This window comes from Arvicola amphibius, chromosome 1, assembly GCF_903992535.2.
Source record: "Arvicola amphibius chromosome 1, mArvAmp1.2, whole genome shotgun sequence".
NCBI classification, from domain to species: domain Eukaryota; kingdom Metazoa; phylum Chordata; class Mammalia; order Rodentia; family Cricetidae; genus Arvicola; species Arvicola amphibius.
This window is the reverse complement of record NC_052047.1, coordinates 68,115,186-68,134,100: the sequence shown is the minus strand read 5'-3', so window position 1 is coordinate 68,134,100 and position 18,915 is coordinate 68,115,186. Positions and strand designations below refer to the sequence as shown.

Here is an 18,915-nt window from a genome sequence, read left to right as displayed (position 1 = left end):
TGTTGGCAGCTGGACTTGAAGGCATGAGGGTCATGGAAAGGAGCTGAGGTTTGGCACTGTGAGAGGTCACTGATGAAGGTGAGGTCTCACTAGCATTTGAAGGCCCAGACTAAAGGGGCCATGCAAAGAAGTTGAATTTTGGCACCACGGAGACAGCCTATAAGATGCTATTGGTGAAAGTGCAGCCCAGTTGCAAGGAGAGATGCCAGTAGCAAGGGGAAAACCGCCAACAGCAGCCGGAGCCTAGAAGACAAACTGTGCTACAAGGGTGGAGCTGAGAAGACTCCAGTCCTCTGGATGAGTCCAAAAGATCAGATCATGAGTGCATCCCAGACACTGGGCGGTTGAAATTTGGATTTGCTTTGCATTATTTGTGCTCTTTTTTTTTTTTTCTCTCTTGAAGAAAAGTACTTTACTGGAATGCACAGTTGAGTGACTTTTAAAAGAGATAGGCTATTTTTTTTTTTTGTTTGTTTGTTTTTCGAGACAGGGTTTCTCTGTGGCTTTGGAGCCTGTCCTGGAACTAGCTCTTGTAGACCAGGCTGGTCTCGAACTCACAGAGATCCGCCTGCCTCTGCCTCCCGAGTGCTGGGATTAAAGGCGTGCGCCACCGCCGCCCGGCGTACTGGCTGGTTTTGTGTGTCAAACTGACACAAGCTAAAGTCACCAAAGAAGGAGCCTCAGTTGGGGAATGGCCTCCATCAGACCCAGCTGTAAGGCATTTTCTCAATTAGTGATCAGTGGGGAAGGGCCCAACAGATGGAGGGTGGTGCCATGCCTGGGCCGCTGGTCCTGGGTTCTATAACATGGGTTGGGCAAGTCATGGAAGCAAGTCAGCAAGCAGCACCCTCCATGGCCTCTGCATCAGCTCCTGTCTCCAGGATCCTTCCTGTTTTGAGTTTCTGTCCTGACTTCAATAATGAACAGGAATATGGAAGTATAAGTCAAATAAACCCCTTCCTCCTCAACTTGCTTTTGATCATGTTCTATCACAGCAATAGAATACCTGACACCTTTCCCCTTCTGATGAGCTCCAGCAGGAAATACAAGCCAGCTGATGTTTATAGACCGTGACTAGACAAGTGAACCTTCAGCATGCTGCTTGTGGGAAGGTTTCAGAACGCCAGCTGAAACAGGAACCAGGCCAGGGCGACTATGAAACCCAAACGCAGAGTCTGTGTCCCTCCTCGGATCCCTGGACCCATCTGGGTCTGTCCAGGTGACTCCTTTCCAACCCAGGGAGGCTTCTGAACACAGAATCCAACTGGCTGCAAAAGTTCAGCCATTTAATAACAAGAGCTCCCCACCCTTATTCCACAACAGAACCCCGAGAATTATGGGCACAGCTGTGTAGGAGGCTGTGGAAAGCCAAACAAAATGAGGATGCCAGTCAGACTCCTGGAGGAAGAACTAGGCTGGGTAGAGGCCTCTTTGTCCAGACACCGGCATGAACTTCATGGGAGGCTAGGACTGGCCACACACGACCAAAGTATGAGGGTGCTGGGCTGGTGCTGAGGTGCATGTGCATCCCACTAGCTGCTGCCATGTCCAGCTCCCAGTGAGGATGTCCAACTCCCAGGGAGGAACGGCTGGAGCTCACACAGGCCTTGTCCTCTTGGCCTTTTTCTCAGACCTCACAGCGTCATCATGGGCTTTCCTTTTCTCCGCCAGCTTGTTGGCCTGTGAGAAAGAAGGAGAACTCAGGATATGATAAAGAGGAAGCAGAGAGGGATGGATCTCTTCTCTTACGGGGGTTTCCCTTAGCAGAGTTTCTAGAAAAGCTAACAAGCAAACAGCCAGAGACCCCGACTTGTACCTCGGAGTGAGAGAACAGAAGCCCTACCATCGCCCATACAGCACATTTTATGGCCACAAATCTCCAGCCTGGAGATTCTAGATCCTCTTGCACTAGCTCTGAGGGAAAGATGAATACCACGCAAACCTTTACTGAAAGCTAGCAGAGAGTGCACAAGAAGGAGACTCCTTCCAGGACCACAGGTAATGCTCCTGAGAACCATTCAGAGGAGGGCAGGGTCTGCTCTCCATTTCCTGAGCATGACCATCAGCAGGGAACAGGTCACAATGGCATGGGAAGACCTGATAAGCTGCTGTGATTTTGTGTGTGTGTGTGTGTGTGTTTTAAGACAGGGTTTCTCTGTGAAACAGTCCTAGCTGTCCTGGAACTCATGCTGTAGACCAGGATGGCCTCGAACTCATAGAGATCCACCTGGCTCTGCCTCCTGAGTGTTGGGATTAAAGGTGTGCGCCACCATCACCTGGCTATGCTGTTATTTAAGATGAACCTGGTGCCCCCCTCCCCCCCCCCGCCTTAAGGCAAGGCTGCCAGCCACTCTGGAGGCCTCAGTACACAATTGCTTTGTTTTTTTCTTCTCCTGCCTGCTCCTCGTCAATTCTGTGATCAAAGCAAGTGCTCAAGCACCAAATAAACCCCCAGCTAACACATTGAACAAGCACACAGGAGCTTAAGAAAGACTTCCCGTGTCTGCTGGGCTAGGCCCATCCTCAGGACAGCTATGGGTAAGCATGGGGAACTAGCTATGCTGCTTAGTGGTGGGGACTCTCTAAGATGAGCGAGGCCTTGGCTTCTATTCCCAGCTGTGTAAATCCAAACCAAACGCACAAAACTCCAAAGAAAACAGACCTTGGCCAAATGGGCCAGGTTAGCTTAACCGTGCAGATGTGTGGAGGCCTTGTCAGAGAGCAGAAACCTACCTCTCGGATTTTGCGCCGTTTGCCAAACATGATCTTTTGGTAGAGGTACTTCTCCCGCTTTTTCATCATCATGATGGCCAGGCGCTTGGCCTCACTTTCCTCCTCCTGGGCCAGTCGCTGCTTGTCTTCCAGTTTCACGGTGCCGGCCACCACCTGGGGCTTCTGGGGAAACAACGCAGCTGCATGAGCACTTGGCCTTGTGGGTAATTGGGCTGCTTCCCAGGCAGAGCTTTGTCCAGTGCTTCCCTACCTTCCCTTCCAGACGCTGCTGCTCCAAGGCTGACAGGTGTGCCTCCTCCTCCTTCTCTGAATCAGCTTCCACATCTTCCTCCTCCTCATTTTCCCCCGCATCACCATCACCTTCATTGTTATCATCTTCATCGTCCTCATCCTCATCCTCCTCTTCCTCTTTCAAGTCTCCTACAGACAGTAACTTGTACATTCCAAGGCAGCTCAAGGATGCTCCCCCAATGGCCCCAGCTGAGCTGTCTTCAAATAAAACACCCTTGCTACCCGTGCAAACACTGACAACACTGGGCCATTCTGCTCAGCTACTCCAAACATCAATAGCAGACTAACATTGCAAATGCTTGAAAGGCTGAGGGCTTTCTGTTCCAGCTGTCCTTTCCTCTGGAGCCTGCCAACTCTGTAGCCAAGGGAAATGGCCAGCTTGGGCACAGGAGCCAGGGCCACCAGAGGAGCCTGTCCATACTGCTACCCATCCTTGCCCAGCTCACCTGGGTCTTCTCCCCGCTGCAGAGCCAGCAGCTTCAGCTTCTCAGGGGGAATGTAATCTCCTTCCTTCTCAGATACGAAGGGTGAAAGGTGTGGTGGCAGCTGCACCCCAGGGAAGTACTCTGCCACAGGGAGGAGGAGCCGGGCATTCACACAGTCAAACACCCACTGGGGCTGTATGTAGTACCTGATGCAGAGTGGCCAGCAAAGTCAGGTCATAAGGGAACAACCAGAGGTACCACTGCATCACCAGGGCCTAGGAACCCCCACCCCCAGAGGGTGTATGAGGGCTTTCAGAGTCTACCTGCCAATGACGGGGGTTTGCTGCCCAGGCCGATCAACAATCTGGTGGGTGATGCAGGAGTCTGTGATGTCATAGGTGGCTCCAATGCACAAAGACTTGTCCCAGGATACATCCCCACCAAAACTCCTACAGGTACGCGGAAAACCCGTAAGCCTTTTAGGCATGAGCTGCCTGCCCTGGAAGCATCCCTGGACCTATTAGCCACAAACCTACCCTTCCAGGAAGAGCCTTACCCCAGAGCCGCCTGTCTGGGATGACCTCTGTAGTCCTGGTCCAGAAAGAACTCAGCTAGTGACAGAACAACTCTCCCCTTAGCTGAGTGCTCTGGAGGTGTCTGCCTGTACACTCTGCACACACTACTTTGTGAGGAGTGGAGACACCCTCATGATGTTACCAACACACCGCTAGGCTAGGATGGAGACTGGACTACTGTACAGTCAGAACTGTGGCTAGTTAAAGGCCTCCCCACCTGATGATGAAGGCCAATGCTTCACGGGGCACCTCTCGGTTCAGGAAGAACTTTAGGCCTTCGAAGAGTTTCTTGTGCTTTTCCTGTGCCTCCAGCTCTTTCCTGCGACCTTCCTCCTGTGCTGTCATCTCCTACAGGGAAGGGGCCAAGTGTCACACCACCAGGCCAACCAGCTCCACCAGAAAGAAGTGACTGGCAGATCTCAGATTCTAGGTGATGCCCCCCCCCACCCCGCCCAGTCTCATCCCATGTATTCCTGGAAGGCAGCACCGTGCTTACTCACCCCATCAATAGGAAACTCATCGGCCTCAGCCTCCTCTGTAGTAGGCACCACCACTCGGGCCAGGCTGGCACTGAGGGCTGCTAGTTTCTGTAGGTGGGAAGCAGAGCTGGAGGGTGGCCTGCTTGCAGGTGGGGAACCTCATCTGGGCGTGGGATAGGCTAGAGAGCAAAAACAGCTCCAGGCCACATCTGGGTCAGTCATAAAAGTCCTAGAACCACCTACCTAACCAAATCACTTGCTAGTCATGGGATAGAATGGTGTAGGGCCAGTGCTGCTGAAGCCCATCTTACCTCCATAGAGCTCTCGGAGTCCAGGGCATATGTGTCCTCGCTGATCTTTGTCTCTGCCTGGGCCTGACCTTCAAGCTGGGAAGAGGGAAGAGTACACCTACAGCCCCTTGCCTCAGTGTAGGACAGGAGGGTTAGATCCAAACTCGGTGAGAAGGTGTTAGGGCTCTACCTTGGGTGGGTAGTGAAGGTTGAGTGACTGGTAGAGGCGGAAGTTGACAAAGCCCAGGAGAGTTGTGTAGAACTCAGTGAAGGTGGCCATGACCCTGTAGTCCACGTCTGTAGGATGCTGGGGGAATAAGGAGACACATCAGCAGTATTAGCACAGGGGTGGAGGTAGATATTATGCCCACAAACCCACAGGCATCTTGAGCACAAGGGAGGCTCTGGACAGAGGCCCCAAAGGCTATGGGTCCATGGAGACCAGTGCCAGGTTCCCATGTGGTAAAGGGGCGCCAGGACACAGACATGGGGAACTGGTCCGCAATGCGCCATTGCACTTGGCCCTGCCTCTTTCTGGCCCCGGCTCTCCTATTTCTCCTTCAATTATCAGTGGGACCTAGACAGAGCACACACCTTGTCCATTACCCATCCCAGCATGAGCCTAAATTTTGCTTCAGGGCAACTGGGAGCACTGAGGCAGCCTTCCCAGAGCCCAGCAAGGCCTATGTGTAGCTCACTGTCCATAGCCCAGAAGAGGTGATGACTTCTACTGGCCGAGGTGCCCTGGAAAGCCAGGTGTGGTAAACAGGACTCAGTCCACCCACACCCTGCAGAGTGTGTGTGAAGCTCAGAGTTTAGCATTTCCGTCTCAGACCCAGCCTAGACCTAACACTATGTTGAAGCAGAGGTGGACCACCTCCAAGCTCCATCCAGCAGGCAAAAGTGAATGGCTTCCCTCTGCCATTACCACAAGGTGCTGATCTACAGACCGGACCAAGTGTCTCAACTCTGGAATGGTCCCATCTCTAAAGTCAGAAAGGCCTACCCAAGAGCCCCACCAACCCTGCTAACCACCAGGAAACACTTCTAAGGCATGTCAAAATTGATAATAATCTCAACATCCCCTCAGCTCGGGGCACCCAGAACTCTGAGCTAGTTTTCCATCTTGCTACCAGGCAGCAGTCTATGCCACCAGGCTTTTCCTGATAGGCACTGGGTAGGTACATTCTGCCCTCATCACCGCCATTACCTCAAGACCCACTGCTGTATGCCCAGCATCAGCTGCCCAGGGGAGGGCACATGAGGGTCTTTGCTACAACTACCCTCTGCCGAGAGGAAGCAGTTGGCAGCAAGCTGAGAGGAAGGAGGCATGGACAGACCACGCCCTTTCCCCAGGGCCAGCTGTGTGGAGGATGGCCCTCACAGGGCCCTATTCACCACCCAAGAACACACAAAGAGCAGTCTGAGAAGCATGGGGGTTCGACATCAGAAGGAAGGAAAGACAGAAAGGGCCAAAGAAGTTAGGCAGGAAGAAGGAGGAGCAGGGCCATGTACACTGGCTCCCCAAGCTTGTCTCAAGGAACTAGAAAAGGGACAAATGAACTCCAAGGCCACCTCTTGTTCACAGACAGAAGCCCCACTACCAGTGCACCCAAACACTGTTCTGGTTCCAGTCTCAGGCACCCCTGCAGCCCGCTGAGCAAAGAGCCCCAGCTCTCTCCGACAGTTTCTCTATGGAAGGTACGAATCCCTGCTTAATGAACAGGAGGGAATGAGGGAAGGGAGATCAAGTACAGCCCACAGACTGACAATTCTGGCGGCAAGCCCAGCTAGGACTGACCTTCTGGGGGACTGGGAGCCAGCAAGGCTTCCATAGAAAGCAAAACCAGACTCCTCTCAGCAGAGGCCTAGGAACAACCCTAAGCACTTACAGATAAGCCAATAAAAGTCAGTGCCATGTGCCTCTCTTGTACTTTCTTCCCTTCCCTGGAGTCAGCAGGGCTCCAGGCTGTGGCGGGACGGGCAGAGAGGACACAGGAGCGAAGCATTTTTGTTGTGGTGTGTCAAAGGCCGAGTGGGAACAAAGACACCAGTGGGTCTGAGAGGAGGGCTGGGCTCTGCCACCTGATCCAGGTGGTATCTGTACGAAACACTGTGATGGAGGAGTGTTTATGTGTTACTTTCATTATTAATAAAGAAACTGCCTTGGCCCTTTAAGAGACAGAAAATTAGGTAGGTGGAGTAAACAGAACAGAATGCTAGGTAGAAGGCAGTGGGGCAGACGCTTCAGGCAGTTGCCATAGTGAGTCGCCATGCTTCTCCTCTCTGAGATGGACGCAGGTTAAGATCTCTCCTGGTAAGCCACCCCTCGTGGTGCTATATAAATTACTAAATATGGGTTAAAGCAAGATATGAGAATCAACCAATAAGAAGCTACAGATAATGGGCCAGGGGCCAGGCAGTATTTAAATGAATACAGTTTCCATGTAATTATTTTGGGTAAAGCTAGCCGGGTGGCGGGACACAGTCCGCCGCTCCTTCTACAACACTAGTTATACACAGCCCCCAGAGCTATCCTCACTGCCTATTCAATCACAAAGGCAGCTACCCATTCAGTGCCAGGTCCTTTCAAGACTTCTTTCCCCTAAGAAGATGAGAATGCTATTAACTGGGGCAGAAGGGTGAAGGACCATGTTCAAGATCACCTAGCTCAGTGGTTCTCAATCTGGCTCGATTAAGGTCATCTGCACATCAGATATTTACATTTTGATTCATAATAGTAGCAAAATTATTCATGAAGTAGCAACAAAAATAACTTTATGGCTGGGAGCCACACAACATGAGGAACTGTATCAAGGGGCTGCAGCATTAGGAAGGCTGAGAACCACACTCTAGCAGAAGTGCTCCAAGTGGGGTAAGCTTATTTAGGATTAGCCAGTGGGTTGGAGTGTACATCTGACACTGAGAATCCTATGACTGATCCAGTACTACTGACTGACTGAGCTGTAAAGCACATATCCTGCCCTGTCCCCCCTACTCCCCTACCCCTGCACAGCAGCCAACAACCAAGAACCCAGCAAGGGCTGGACTCCAAAGACAGCACCCACCCACATCTTAGGAACAAGCACAAGGCACCCCCACTCCCCTCAAGGCACACTTACATCATGGGAGAAAGCATAGGGTGCAATCCATACGATGGGTTGGCCCAGTACCTCAGCCTGATAGTAAATGCCTTTGATGGACAGGAAGACCTGGGGAGTGGGGGAAGACAGTATGAAAACCAAGGGCTAACGGGAGGACCAGGAATCCCAGGAGAGCCTTAGCTCACCTTGCGCAGGGCTCGGGCAGCAATGACATAGTGCAGGAACTCTACAGTGAGTCGGCGACACAGTTGAATGGTCTGCACATGGCACTTCCCTGTCCGTGGGAAGGTGGAGAAGAGGAAGCACATTGACAGGGCATCATCAAGGTCCCTCAGAGCATCGATAAATGTGGGGTACCTGTAAGGTGGTGGTGAGCAGTGCGCATGAGCCCATTCTGATGGGCTCCAAGGGTCTCTACCCACTCTGCCTCACCCCAGCAGCTACCCCAGAGGCCCTGACACCCAAGCCAGGCACTGCCACAGCTCTTCCCTGACCCAGTGGTAGCAACAACTTCCCCAAGTTGACCAGGGAACTCTGATCACTTCAGACATAGCACAGAACCCTTGACCTTTTTGTGAACGAGGGGACACCAAACTGTGGTTCTATGATTCTCTTTGAAAGTGGAATCTTCAAAGACCCACGAGAAAAAGGGGAAAATGGGAATCTGGACTAGTGGGCCACGAAGAGTAGGGTTGTTTTCCCAGCAGCACCTGCATCTGGGCATAGCAACAGATCACCTGAGTGGGCCTTGTCTTCCTATTTCTCAGCACCCAGATCTGTGTAATTGACAGAACCAATGTAAAATGCTGGCACAGGGACTATGTCCAGTTACAATAATTTCCAGGAACCCCATGGTAAATGAGGAAGTGGTCAAAGTGTCACTTGGGTTAAGAGTCACCACGGTCTTTGACAGTTTCCAGAGGGGACAGAGTGTAGGACAAAGTGAAGACACTGAGCCACAAGTCTTGATACGTGGATTCTAGTCCCATTCTGAGCTGCGGCCCTAACTGGGTAACTAGGCCTCTTCTAGCTCCAACTTTATCTAGAAAATGACACCGCTGGACAAAATGCTGACTTAAAATAGTGTACCTTTAGCTGGGCAGTGGTGGCACATGCCTTTAATCCCAGCACTTGGGAGATAGAGGCAGGTGGATCTCTTTAGTTCAAGGCCAGCCTGGTCTACAAAGTGAGTTCCAGGACAGGCTCCAAAGCTACACAGAGAAACAGTCTGGGGCCAAAAAAAAAAAAAAAAAAAAAAAAAAAAAAAAAAAAAAAAAAAAAAAAAAAAAAAGCTTATCTTTAACAGATCTAGTGGTACATACCTGTAATCCTAGCCAGCACTTGGGAGGCTGACCTTATCTCAAAAAAAAAAAAAAAAAAAAAAAAAAAAAAAATCAACCAAACCAAGCTACCCATCCAACTACGTCTTATGGCTCTAAAAACATCCTGATTATGGCTGCATCTGCAGGGGTTTCAGTTCCCCTCCTCCAGCCAGGCTGCCCTAGAGCTGCAGGACATCTGAACCACATTCATTTGAAGAAAAGGGTCTGCCAGGAGTGTGGTGCACACCTTTAATCCCAGCATTTGGGAGGCAGAAGGAGGACCTCTGCGAGTCTGAGGTTAGCCTGGTCTAGATAGTGAATTTCAGGACTACATAGTGAATAGCCATGGTGAGAGCTTGTCTCTTAAAAATTATAAAAAAATCTGAGCAGTGGTAGCGCACACCTTTAATCCCAACACTTAGGAAGCAGAGGCAGGCAGATCTCAGTGACTTTGAGGCCAGCATGGTCTACAGAGCGAGTTCTGGAACAGCCAGGATACACAGAGAAAACTTGTTTGTCCCGCACAAATACAAAACAAAAAGGATGACAATGATGATGATCTATCTGCCTTGTCATAAAGAGCTCTGTAGGGCACACGACTACAAATGGTTGAGGTCCCACGCCCCAAACAGAACTGCTTACTGCAATTGAGTTGAGAGGTCTCAGGTCAGCAAAAACAGGCTAAGATGAAGGGAAGCCTAGCATGAACTTAGCAAGTGATGAGCCAACTGTCCTGAAACAGAGGTCAGGAACCTTCCCCAGTCTCCTTGGTGCCTCAGTTTCCTAACTTTCTAATCTGGAGGACAAGCACACACCTTTTCTGGTTCTGGCTGAGGAGACCAGATGCTATTTCCTTTATGAATGAAAATCAAGGTCAAGGCTCCTCCCTATCCCAGGAAGTAATGACCCATCAGCATTTTGGAACTGAGCATGCCTAGGCCTTCATTCTATAAAACGGACACTAGCATAGGGTTCTACACTTGATCAGTTCCAGGCAAAAGTGTCCTGCGATGCAGTAACTATTATGAACACTGCAGACTACTCAGCAGCAATGCTGGCTTTTAGTCATTAGATACCAAACACATTCCATCCAAACTGTAGAAGCTACAAGGGTCTTCAGGCATTTACCAATTCTCCTGAAGAGGCAATGAAGGGGAGGGGCTTTTTGAGAAGGTTGAGTGAGGAACAGTCAAGACCAGAAGTATGTTACCATGCCTTCTAAGTCTGTAGTGTGGGAACTCATGGCTCTGGCTTTCTTACCATGGGGCCTTTGAACTTGCTGCTGCTATCTCTGTTCATGTACTCTCCTGGCTGGCTCAAACAGGTCCTTTTCCAGAGGTCTCTCTGGGCATGTAATCAATGTACCCAGTACACTGCCTTACAGCCTTTACTGTACCCAGTGCAACTTATAATCACGATACTCATGTGCCAGCTTGGTTTTCGGTCTAACGCCTCTGAAAGGACATGCCTCTGCCAGTCAAGTCTTTCCTTGCTGCACTGCATCCCCAGCACTAGGACAGCACTCAACAGCAACCGTAGCACGCTGAGGACTGTGACTCACCGCTCCTTGACGATGTGGTCAAGTTTGTAGTTGGGTTTGTTGTCCTTCAGGCGCTCCACAGCACTCCACTCGCTCTTCCCATAGGCTTTGCGCAGCTTCCGAACAAACACCTGGAAGGGGAGCAGGAGCCATGATGCTGAGGCATGGGCTCTGAGCAGCTCCTCCGTGGAGAGTGAATACACTGGACAGGTTCTCAGTGTCTTCTGAAACCAGCACAGCTACTGCCCGTGCCATCAGGGCCCTCAGACCAAGCTTTGCCAAATAGCCAAGTCCATGGAGCTCCAGATCCATGATAATGACCAGAGGCAGCCCAGGGCCCCTCTGATGATGCACAGATGTGCTGACACCACATGTCCACCTAGGAAGAGCCCTGTTTTGCACGGAGGTAGATCATGGCTGGAAGGGCTCGCTTTTGTCACCAACTCCTTTAGACAGCACCCAAAGTTAGTTGTTGACCTCTATGGAAAACAAGCTACCCCCCAAAAAACCAACTGAGATAAACGTTAAGGCCACATCTTCCAAACCAACAGATGCTCAAAACCAGCTCCAGGGCTCCTGAGAAGCCCAAACAGTATGTGGGATTATAAACAGCAGGTCTTGGACACACTTCCCACCACTTGCCCACTTCCAGAATTGTTTGATGTAGCTGCTGCCCAGTCTCCTGCTGGCCACTAGGTGGCGCCCACTCCTCAAAAAACCCTGTTTCCAGCCAGAGGCAGCAGTTTAATTTCAATTAGTCTTTCCACCCTCTGCACATGATGGAAATAGGTTTCTGCTGTCCCTGAGGCATTTAGTATTAATGTTTCTCTATGTATGGAACTGAAGCCCAGGTGCCCTGGGAGCAATCCCACAGAGAATAGGAGGGCTTGGGAGCAGAGAAGGCACCAAAAGCCCCTGACATGGTACCATTTCTGCCTTGGGGGCAAATAGTCATAATCTTGGTGGGGAGCAGAATTGGTTAACAATTATATGCAGGTCCGGTACAAAAGATTTTTAGGCAGGCCATCTGAGACATCCTTTTGAGGTAGAAAGACCTCCCGTTCTCTATAGGACTGGCCCTAAGTGGATCAGCAACCTGTCCAAGCTCAGTGAGTTACAAAGCTGCAAACACAAGAAAGAACCAAGGCCTCACCTTATACTCTCGGAACTTGTTGACGATGGGCTCATGGAGGAGGAATTTAATATCTTTGATGAGGTAAAATGTTCGGGCTGCTGTGGAGCCCTTGTTTACTTTCTTCTTATGCTTGGGTTCATGGGGATAAATGCCTTTCAGGATGCACAGCCGCCTGGAAGACAAGCCACTGTTAAACCAGCAAAGGGCAGAACACTGGCCACAGCTCGCTAGAAAGCAAGCGTGACCAGGAAGCACGGGAGTCTGTGCTTCCCTCTCAAGTGAGTCTGGTAGTCACAAGTTCCTAAACACACAGTGCAAGCAGACTGTCAGAGGCGTTTCAGTGGGAGCAGACAGAACAAAGGCTGGCAAGCACCTAAACCAGGATGGCATACTAAGAAATCAACATTTCAAACATACAGAAGGCAGAAGGCTGTGCATTCTAAGAGAGACAGCCAAGTAAGAACACTTGTTCTCCTGGCAGCCAGGAGACTGAGGCAGGAGGAGCATATGGTTGAGGCTAGTCCAGACTATGGGCGTTTGTCTCAAACAAGAAGAAAAAACTGGCTTGGGGATATAGCTCAGTGGCAGAGTGCTTGAGTAGCATGTGTGAGGCCCTTGGTTCAATGACCAGTACTGCAGAAAACAAACAAAACCAAAGCAAAAACAAAAACTCTTCAAATCAGTAACAAAAGCCTGTAACTATCACACCCCTCCCCACAACAGAATGCACACAGAGAGTGGAGGTTGCAGTGGTCAAGATTAGCCTGATGGGAGGACCCTGCAGAGACATCTGGACTTGATTCTACAGGGAGAGCCCCCAGTTTTGGACTCAGGAAGCCTTCTGTCAGAAGGGAAATGGTAAAGGGCAATGACCAGGCAGCCGGATCTGAAGAGCTAATTCTCAGACTGCAGCTGACAAAGCACAGCTCCCTAGCAAAGCGAGGTGAGGAAGAGGAGGAATATTATAGGACAGCTGGGATGGCTCAAGTAAGGCCAGGAGTTTTCCCTGCACATTTATGTCATTACCCAGGCTCCCAACCCTAGTATGCTCCTCTCCAACCTCACCTGAAATCAGGCAGGCTCAGTTGCAGCTTCTTCCGGGCTTTATTTCGGGTGATATAGTTGGTGGCAGAGCCTCGTTCATACTTAGGGAGGAAAAAAAAAATTCTGTTAGTGCATCAGCAGTGAGTGACACCCAACTCTGGGAAAAGGGAATTCTAGAGACAGCTAAGTGGGTAGGTGACAGGGACAGATTTCCGGGATGAGGACTGCTGTAGGAGTGAAATGGCCCGCACAAAGGAGCTGTCCTTGGATACCTGCATCCATGTGATGCTGGGGTCTTGACTTACCCAGCACAGCTCTACGTCCTGTCTAACATACGGTGATTCCACAGTTTATTTCACTCAGTCCCCACAAGTCTGTGGGGTAAGGGCCATCGGAACGCCCATTTCCAGCTAAGAAACAAACTGTGCAACTGCCCATTCAAGCCACACAGCTTACAAGCTTGGGTTAGGTCTCCAAACCCAGGTCTGAGTCCAGAGCCTGCATGCCTAACTAATCCTCTGTTCATTATCTATTTGTCCCTTTTTAATCACCAACCTTTTCATACGGACCACAGGCAACCATTCATACCCTCCCCCCACAACGACATAAAATGTTACTACAGACTAACAGAGTATGTTCCTCGGGAGGTAGACGAAAACCACTGTAACATGTAAGATATCCCCCAACCATTTTTTCCTCCCTCAGGGGTGACACTACTCTAACTGGAAATGCCTGTTTTAAGCCACACACCATTGCCCAGCACCCTCACCGCCCCCCCCTTCATTCACCAGAAAGCAACCAAGTTCAAAGCATTAAGCTGGATGCTATGAGAGTAAGAAGACAATAGGCCTGGCTTCTACTTGCCTCCAAGCAGCAGGTGGTCTTGTCAAATCATCTGGGTTATCTGTGTTAAGAAGCTGCCTCTCATACATATCAGTGCTAAAGAGAAGCGGCATCCTATTCCAAACAGCCTGAAGCACTAACCACCCGTGTCCACTCAAAAATGTTTTCCACGGAGGCCAGTGAGATGGCTCAGCAGGTAAAGCACTTGCCACCAATCCCGATGAGCACACAGTGGAAGAAGAGAACGGTCTCCTACAAGTTGTCCTCTGACTTCCGTATGTGCACCGTGTTTCTTGGGGGCACACACATACATACACACAAAGTAGGTATATGTAAAAAGGAAAAGTATTTCCACTGAGCCAGCCATGGTGGTAAACACCTAAATTCAAGTACTCAGAAAGAAACAGGAAGAAAATAAGCACACTAGCTCATATATGGTATATATGTATACCAGCCTGTGGTATACAGTGAGAGCCTGTCTCACTACTAACTCCAGTGCTAGAAAACAAAAAGTTTCCCATTTTACCGTGCCACATGGATCTCTTGTTACTGTGCACTGCCATTTTAAACATTAAACCTGGTTCACACGGTGATTTAACTTTTTGGATTAGGGTGTGTGTGTTGGACAGTACAACATTTTTCTAAATACCTTACAATGAATAAGACAAACCATTCCCACAACAGATAATTTGGCCTCAAGAGTCAAAACTGTTCTGGAACCCAGTGTAGGATGTTACAGCTTGCTGAGACATCTCTACCTGCATCTTAAGTACAGGTTTCCCTTTTTATTTTGAGACAAGGTCCCACTATGTAGGCCTGGCTGGCCTAGAATTTGCAATGTAGACCAGGCTAGCCTCAAACTCATGGAGATTTGCCTGCCTTTGCCTCCAGAGTCAAGTTTTCCTTCTTATAGTTTATAGCTCCAAATGGCTAGCACTTGCTGGATGTTTAAGAAAGTGTTAGGTTAAAACAAATTGGGATCTTTCTTCAGGGTCTAGCCTGGGAAATGGATGGAACTTAAACAAAAAACAAAACAAAACAAACAAACAAAAAACCCAAACATACTTAAAGGAGGTAAACCAGACCCAGAAAGACAAACATCACATGTTCTCTCTCACTGGACCTACATCTTCAGATATGAGTACATATCCTGCAGTAACTGCGGAAACCAGGAAATTTAAAAAGGGACCAGAGAGATGGGGAGTTGGGGGTACACAACAGAGAAGGGAATATCAGGGAACAAGTGATCAGATAAAGATAAATGGAACAAATGGGGAGAGGGCTCTAAATTAGGGACTGGGGAGATAGATGCAGAGGGAGAGGAGGGTAAAATAACAGTTAAGGATGTCTGATGAAGTCCTGAGGCACTCTTTACAAACAACACAAAATAATACAGATTAAGCCTGTTCATAAATATGCACATATCATTTAAATGAAATTCTCTCATCTGGGCTGACAATTCTCCCTCCAAGAGTCAAAAACCACCCAACAAAACCCCAACCCCAGGCACGAGAAGCCTTTTTGGGAGTTGTTGGTCACATTGTTCAAGTGACTTCCAAAACACGACAGGCTTTTGCTGTCCTTGGTTACATACATGAGATGGAAATAAGTCCCCACTGCTGAAAACCCCGCCCACTTCAGATGCAGGGATCAGACATCACTCAGCTGAAACTGACCTGACCATCTAGCAGGAGCCATGCAAGCTTCTACAGGAGGGAAGCAACCAGCAGTCCCACCCAGCTGTGCTCTCCAGGAGCCACAATAACAACCAGCATGGCATGACAACCTGAAGGTGCAGAGGTGGTATGAACACCACGGCGTAATAAACACTTTTCTAACGATCTCAGACCCTCTAACACAGGGAAATCATGCCCGGTACTGGAAACCTCGCCAACTACTTGGGGCTTGTAAAGCCACCAATCCTGAAGAATAACCTACAACTGCAATACTAAAGTTGATTTTCTAAACCAGCATAATCCCTAACTACAACTACAAAACAACCCCCACACCTAAGGCTCAGGGATCATTGTGGAAGAAGTGATGGAAAAATTCTAAGAGCTAGAGGATCAGTGCGTTTGTTGAGCCTGTGTCTCCTAGGGATGTCAGAAGCTATACCCATATAAGCCTCACCAACATGCCCAAAGGAGCAGAACACGGACAGCAGACTTGCCAATATGGATAGAAGACAACCCAAGAGACCTCAGCCCTATACAAAGAACTGCAGGCAACCAAGGAATGCTGAGTGGGAAGAGCACACCAGTTAGCTAGGTCAGCCCTGAAAATATACAAGCAGACACGTATGTATGTACCAACATTTACTTAAAATGGGAGGGGGGGCATGATTTTGAAAGAGCAAGTGGGAGTATATGGGAAGCTTTGGAGGGCAAGAAAGGGAAGGGAGACATAATGCAATATATTACAGCCTCAAGAATAATTAAAAATCACAGGGCTAGAGAGATGGCTCAGAGGTTAAGAGCACTGACTGCTCTTCCAGAGGTCCTGAGTTCAATTCCCAGCAACCACATGGTGGTTCACAGCCACCTATAATGAGATCTGGTGCCCTCTTCTGGCATGCAAGCATACATGGAAGGAATGTTGTTGTATACATAATAAATAAATAAATCTTAAAAAAAAAAATCACAACAAACCAGATTGGTTTCAGAAACTTGCAAGCCAAGGAAAGACTTGAGCCCACCTCATCTTCCCTTCCCCATCCTGGAGTCCCTTCACAGCCCAGGTATTCTCCGCACAGAGCAAGAATACTCAGATCAAGTCACTTTCTTTAGTTGTCTTCTCCGCTAAGCCACACATGACACAGCCCCCACATCACCTGGATGGGGAACTCACTTATTCACTGTCTCACAGCCATGTTTGATGTCTTCCAAAACCCTGCACACAGCCAGCCTTTCCTGCCTACCGGCCTTGGCATTTAGTTTCCACTGCGGCTTCCCTCACTAAGTATGTCTGAAGGAGAAAAGGGAAATAGCAGGCTGTCGCATTATGATTGGCAAGCTTACTTAGGAAACACAGGTTACACAGAAATAAGAAACTCTGTCTTGGCTAGGTTGTGGTGATGCAGGCCTTTAATCCCAGCACTCGGAAGGCAGAGGCAAGCGGATCCCTTTGAGTTCCAGCCTGGTCTACAGAGCAAGTTCCAGGACAGCCAGAGCTACACAGAGAAGCCGTGTCTTGAATAAACAAAACAAAAAACTATCTCTGATCTGAAACAAAGCTAAAACTGAACTATTTTGTAAACCTGCTCACCACTTCCCTCTTTTCTGAAAAAAACAAAAACACACACACACACACACACACAACTGCTTTTCACCAATACTCTCTCGGACAGCAAAATCTGTCTGCTAAAGGTAAAATTGTCTTAACCAGAAACCTGCAAATTTTATTTTCTATAAACTTGCTTAGCTCTGAAGTCTCCTCTGGAGTAAGAAGTCACCCTAAAATAGAGATTGTGACAATGCCTAACCCTATAAACAATGAAACACTTCTGCCGGAGCCTGGGCCTCTTTAAGCTACGGCTGCAGGGAAGCGGGGGCGTGTGTGTCACAGCTGCACGCTGACTTAAGTTTACTGTTTATCTGAGTGCCGAGAACTTCTCGTCGGGAAAGGTGGAGGGCACCCCAAGCCAGCACTTCCATGCTTCACACCCACCTTAAGTGCTCTGACAGTCCAGATTTCCACTGAAATGCTCTGTCAGAAGAGAACCTAGGAAACAACACTAATCGGATTGAATCTGTTGTTACTCTCTATCTTACTGCTAGCACCTCGTTAGTTTCCTTTAGCGCGCACTTAACAATCCTTGGCCACTTTATTTTTGTCCAACGGGAAGTGACTCCGGGAAAGCGGGGGCCCCAGCTGATTGCTTACTTCTCAGTCCCCAGTGCCCAGAACCGGGCTTGGCCCAAATGAAAAAGTCCCAAGTCGTAATGATGAACTTCACGTCCCGTGGCTCACTCTTTTAACTGCCGTTTGGCGGCTCTGCGTCTCCACAACTCCTTCCAGAGAGCACACGTTTCTCCGGCCTCCAGGGGCCTGCGCGCAGCAGTCCCACCCGGCGCCGTCTCCTGACCTCTCGGTCCCCAGCGGCCAGGGACAGTAACAAGTCCGAGGTCCTACCATCCAGGGAACCACTCACCTTCTTCTTCTCCAGACCTCCCATAGCTCCACGTTGAAAGACCCCCGAAAGCCGCGCGCAAAGGCAGAGCCACTTCCTCGCGCACGTGCCCCACCTAGGACCCCGAAGGACCCCACGCCGCCGGTTTAGGGCTGCCCGAAAATATGCCTGTGCGAGTGCAGAGAACGTAAGGCTTCTGACGACCTCTTTATTTACGACAAAACTTTCTAAAGCTCAATCATTGGGGTTGTTCTTTCTGTACTTTTCTTACTTGACAACTCTATGTAGACAAGCTTTAAACCAGCGTGGAAATTTAGGCAGTTTTATGACCACCCTAAATACGGTTGCTTGACAACGTGAGAGCCGCATTGCATTTCGGGATAGAGCAGGACCGAAGGCTGGGTGACCGCCCCGGAGCCTTCTGGGTTGCGGAGGGAACCGCTTTTATTAGGCCAGAGTAGAGTTGAATTGTCGTGGCAACGGTTGCTAGGCGTTGTAAAACCGGGCTGGTCAGGCTTTACCTTGTTTGCCTGAAGAAGTTCAGCTGCTCCTAGTTTGCTTGTTCATGTTAGGATAAGATAAAAACAAAGGCCTACTTTTTTTTGTTTTAGCTACATACAGCAGAGAGATTTGAGGAACCACTTAAATTTGGGGGAATGGGTTAAGTCAGAAGAGGTAGACCACTGAGTTCGAGGTTCCAGTAGAGCGAAGGCTACAGAAAGCGACTTTATCTAAAAAACAAACAAACAAACAAACCAGAAAAACAACAAAAAGAACAATAATGGAAGGCTCAGCGTGACAGTGGAAGCCTGTAATCCCAGCACACAGGAGTCTGAGGCTAGGAAATCACAAGTTCCAGTCCAGGTTGGGCTGGAGATAGTCTCAAAACAACGAAGCCAAGTAAAGTTCACAAAGCAGGGCTAGCGTGATGACCAGTGGACAGAATTCCTGACATGCAATTAGGACCTGCACTCAGATCTACAACACACACATAAAAGTTGCAGT

At 49.3% G+C, this 18,915-nt stretch overlaps 1 protein-coding gene across 1 annotated transcript; it reads right to left on the bottom strand.

The window, feature by feature from the left end:
• Positions 1-1,259: 1,259 nt before the first annotated feature.
• Positions 1,260-18,034, bottom strand: Pes1 (pescadillo ribosomal biogenesis factor 1). The gene is made up of 15 exons (XM_038314696.1): positions 17,932-18,034; positions 12,960-13,039; positions 11,913-12,066; positions 10,781-10,890; positions 8,083-8,254; positions 7,916-8,005; positions 4,984-5,100; positions 4,815-4,889; positions 4,525-4,611; positions 4,242-4,372; positions 3,773-3,898; positions 3,471-3,655; positions 2,984-3,153; positions 2,734-2,895; positions 1,260-1,680 (listed from the first exon to the last, which is right to left on the bottom strand). Exons 1-15 carry the CDS (start codon positions 17,953-17,955, stop codon positions 1,597-1,599), a joined length of 1,767 nt encoding a protein of 588 aa, XP_038170624.1. The 5' UTR covers positions 17,956-18,034; the 3' UTR covers positions 1,260-1,596.
• Positions 18,035-18,915: the final 881 nt, after the last annotated feature.

Excerpts from the sequence above, each read along its gene's own strand:
- Pes1 (XM_038314696.1), bottom strand. The coding sequence starts at position 17,955 with ATGGGAGGTCTGGAGAAGAAGAAG. Across the intron at positions 4,612-4,814 it reads ACTCCGAGAGCTCTATGGAG|AAACTAGCAGCCCTCAGTGC; the intron begins GTAAGATGGGCT and ends TCCCACCTACAG. Across the intron at positions 3,899-4,241 it reads GCATTGGCCTTCATCATCAG|GAGTTTTGGTGGGGATGTAT; the intron begins GTGGGGAGGCCT and ends GCGTACCTGTAG.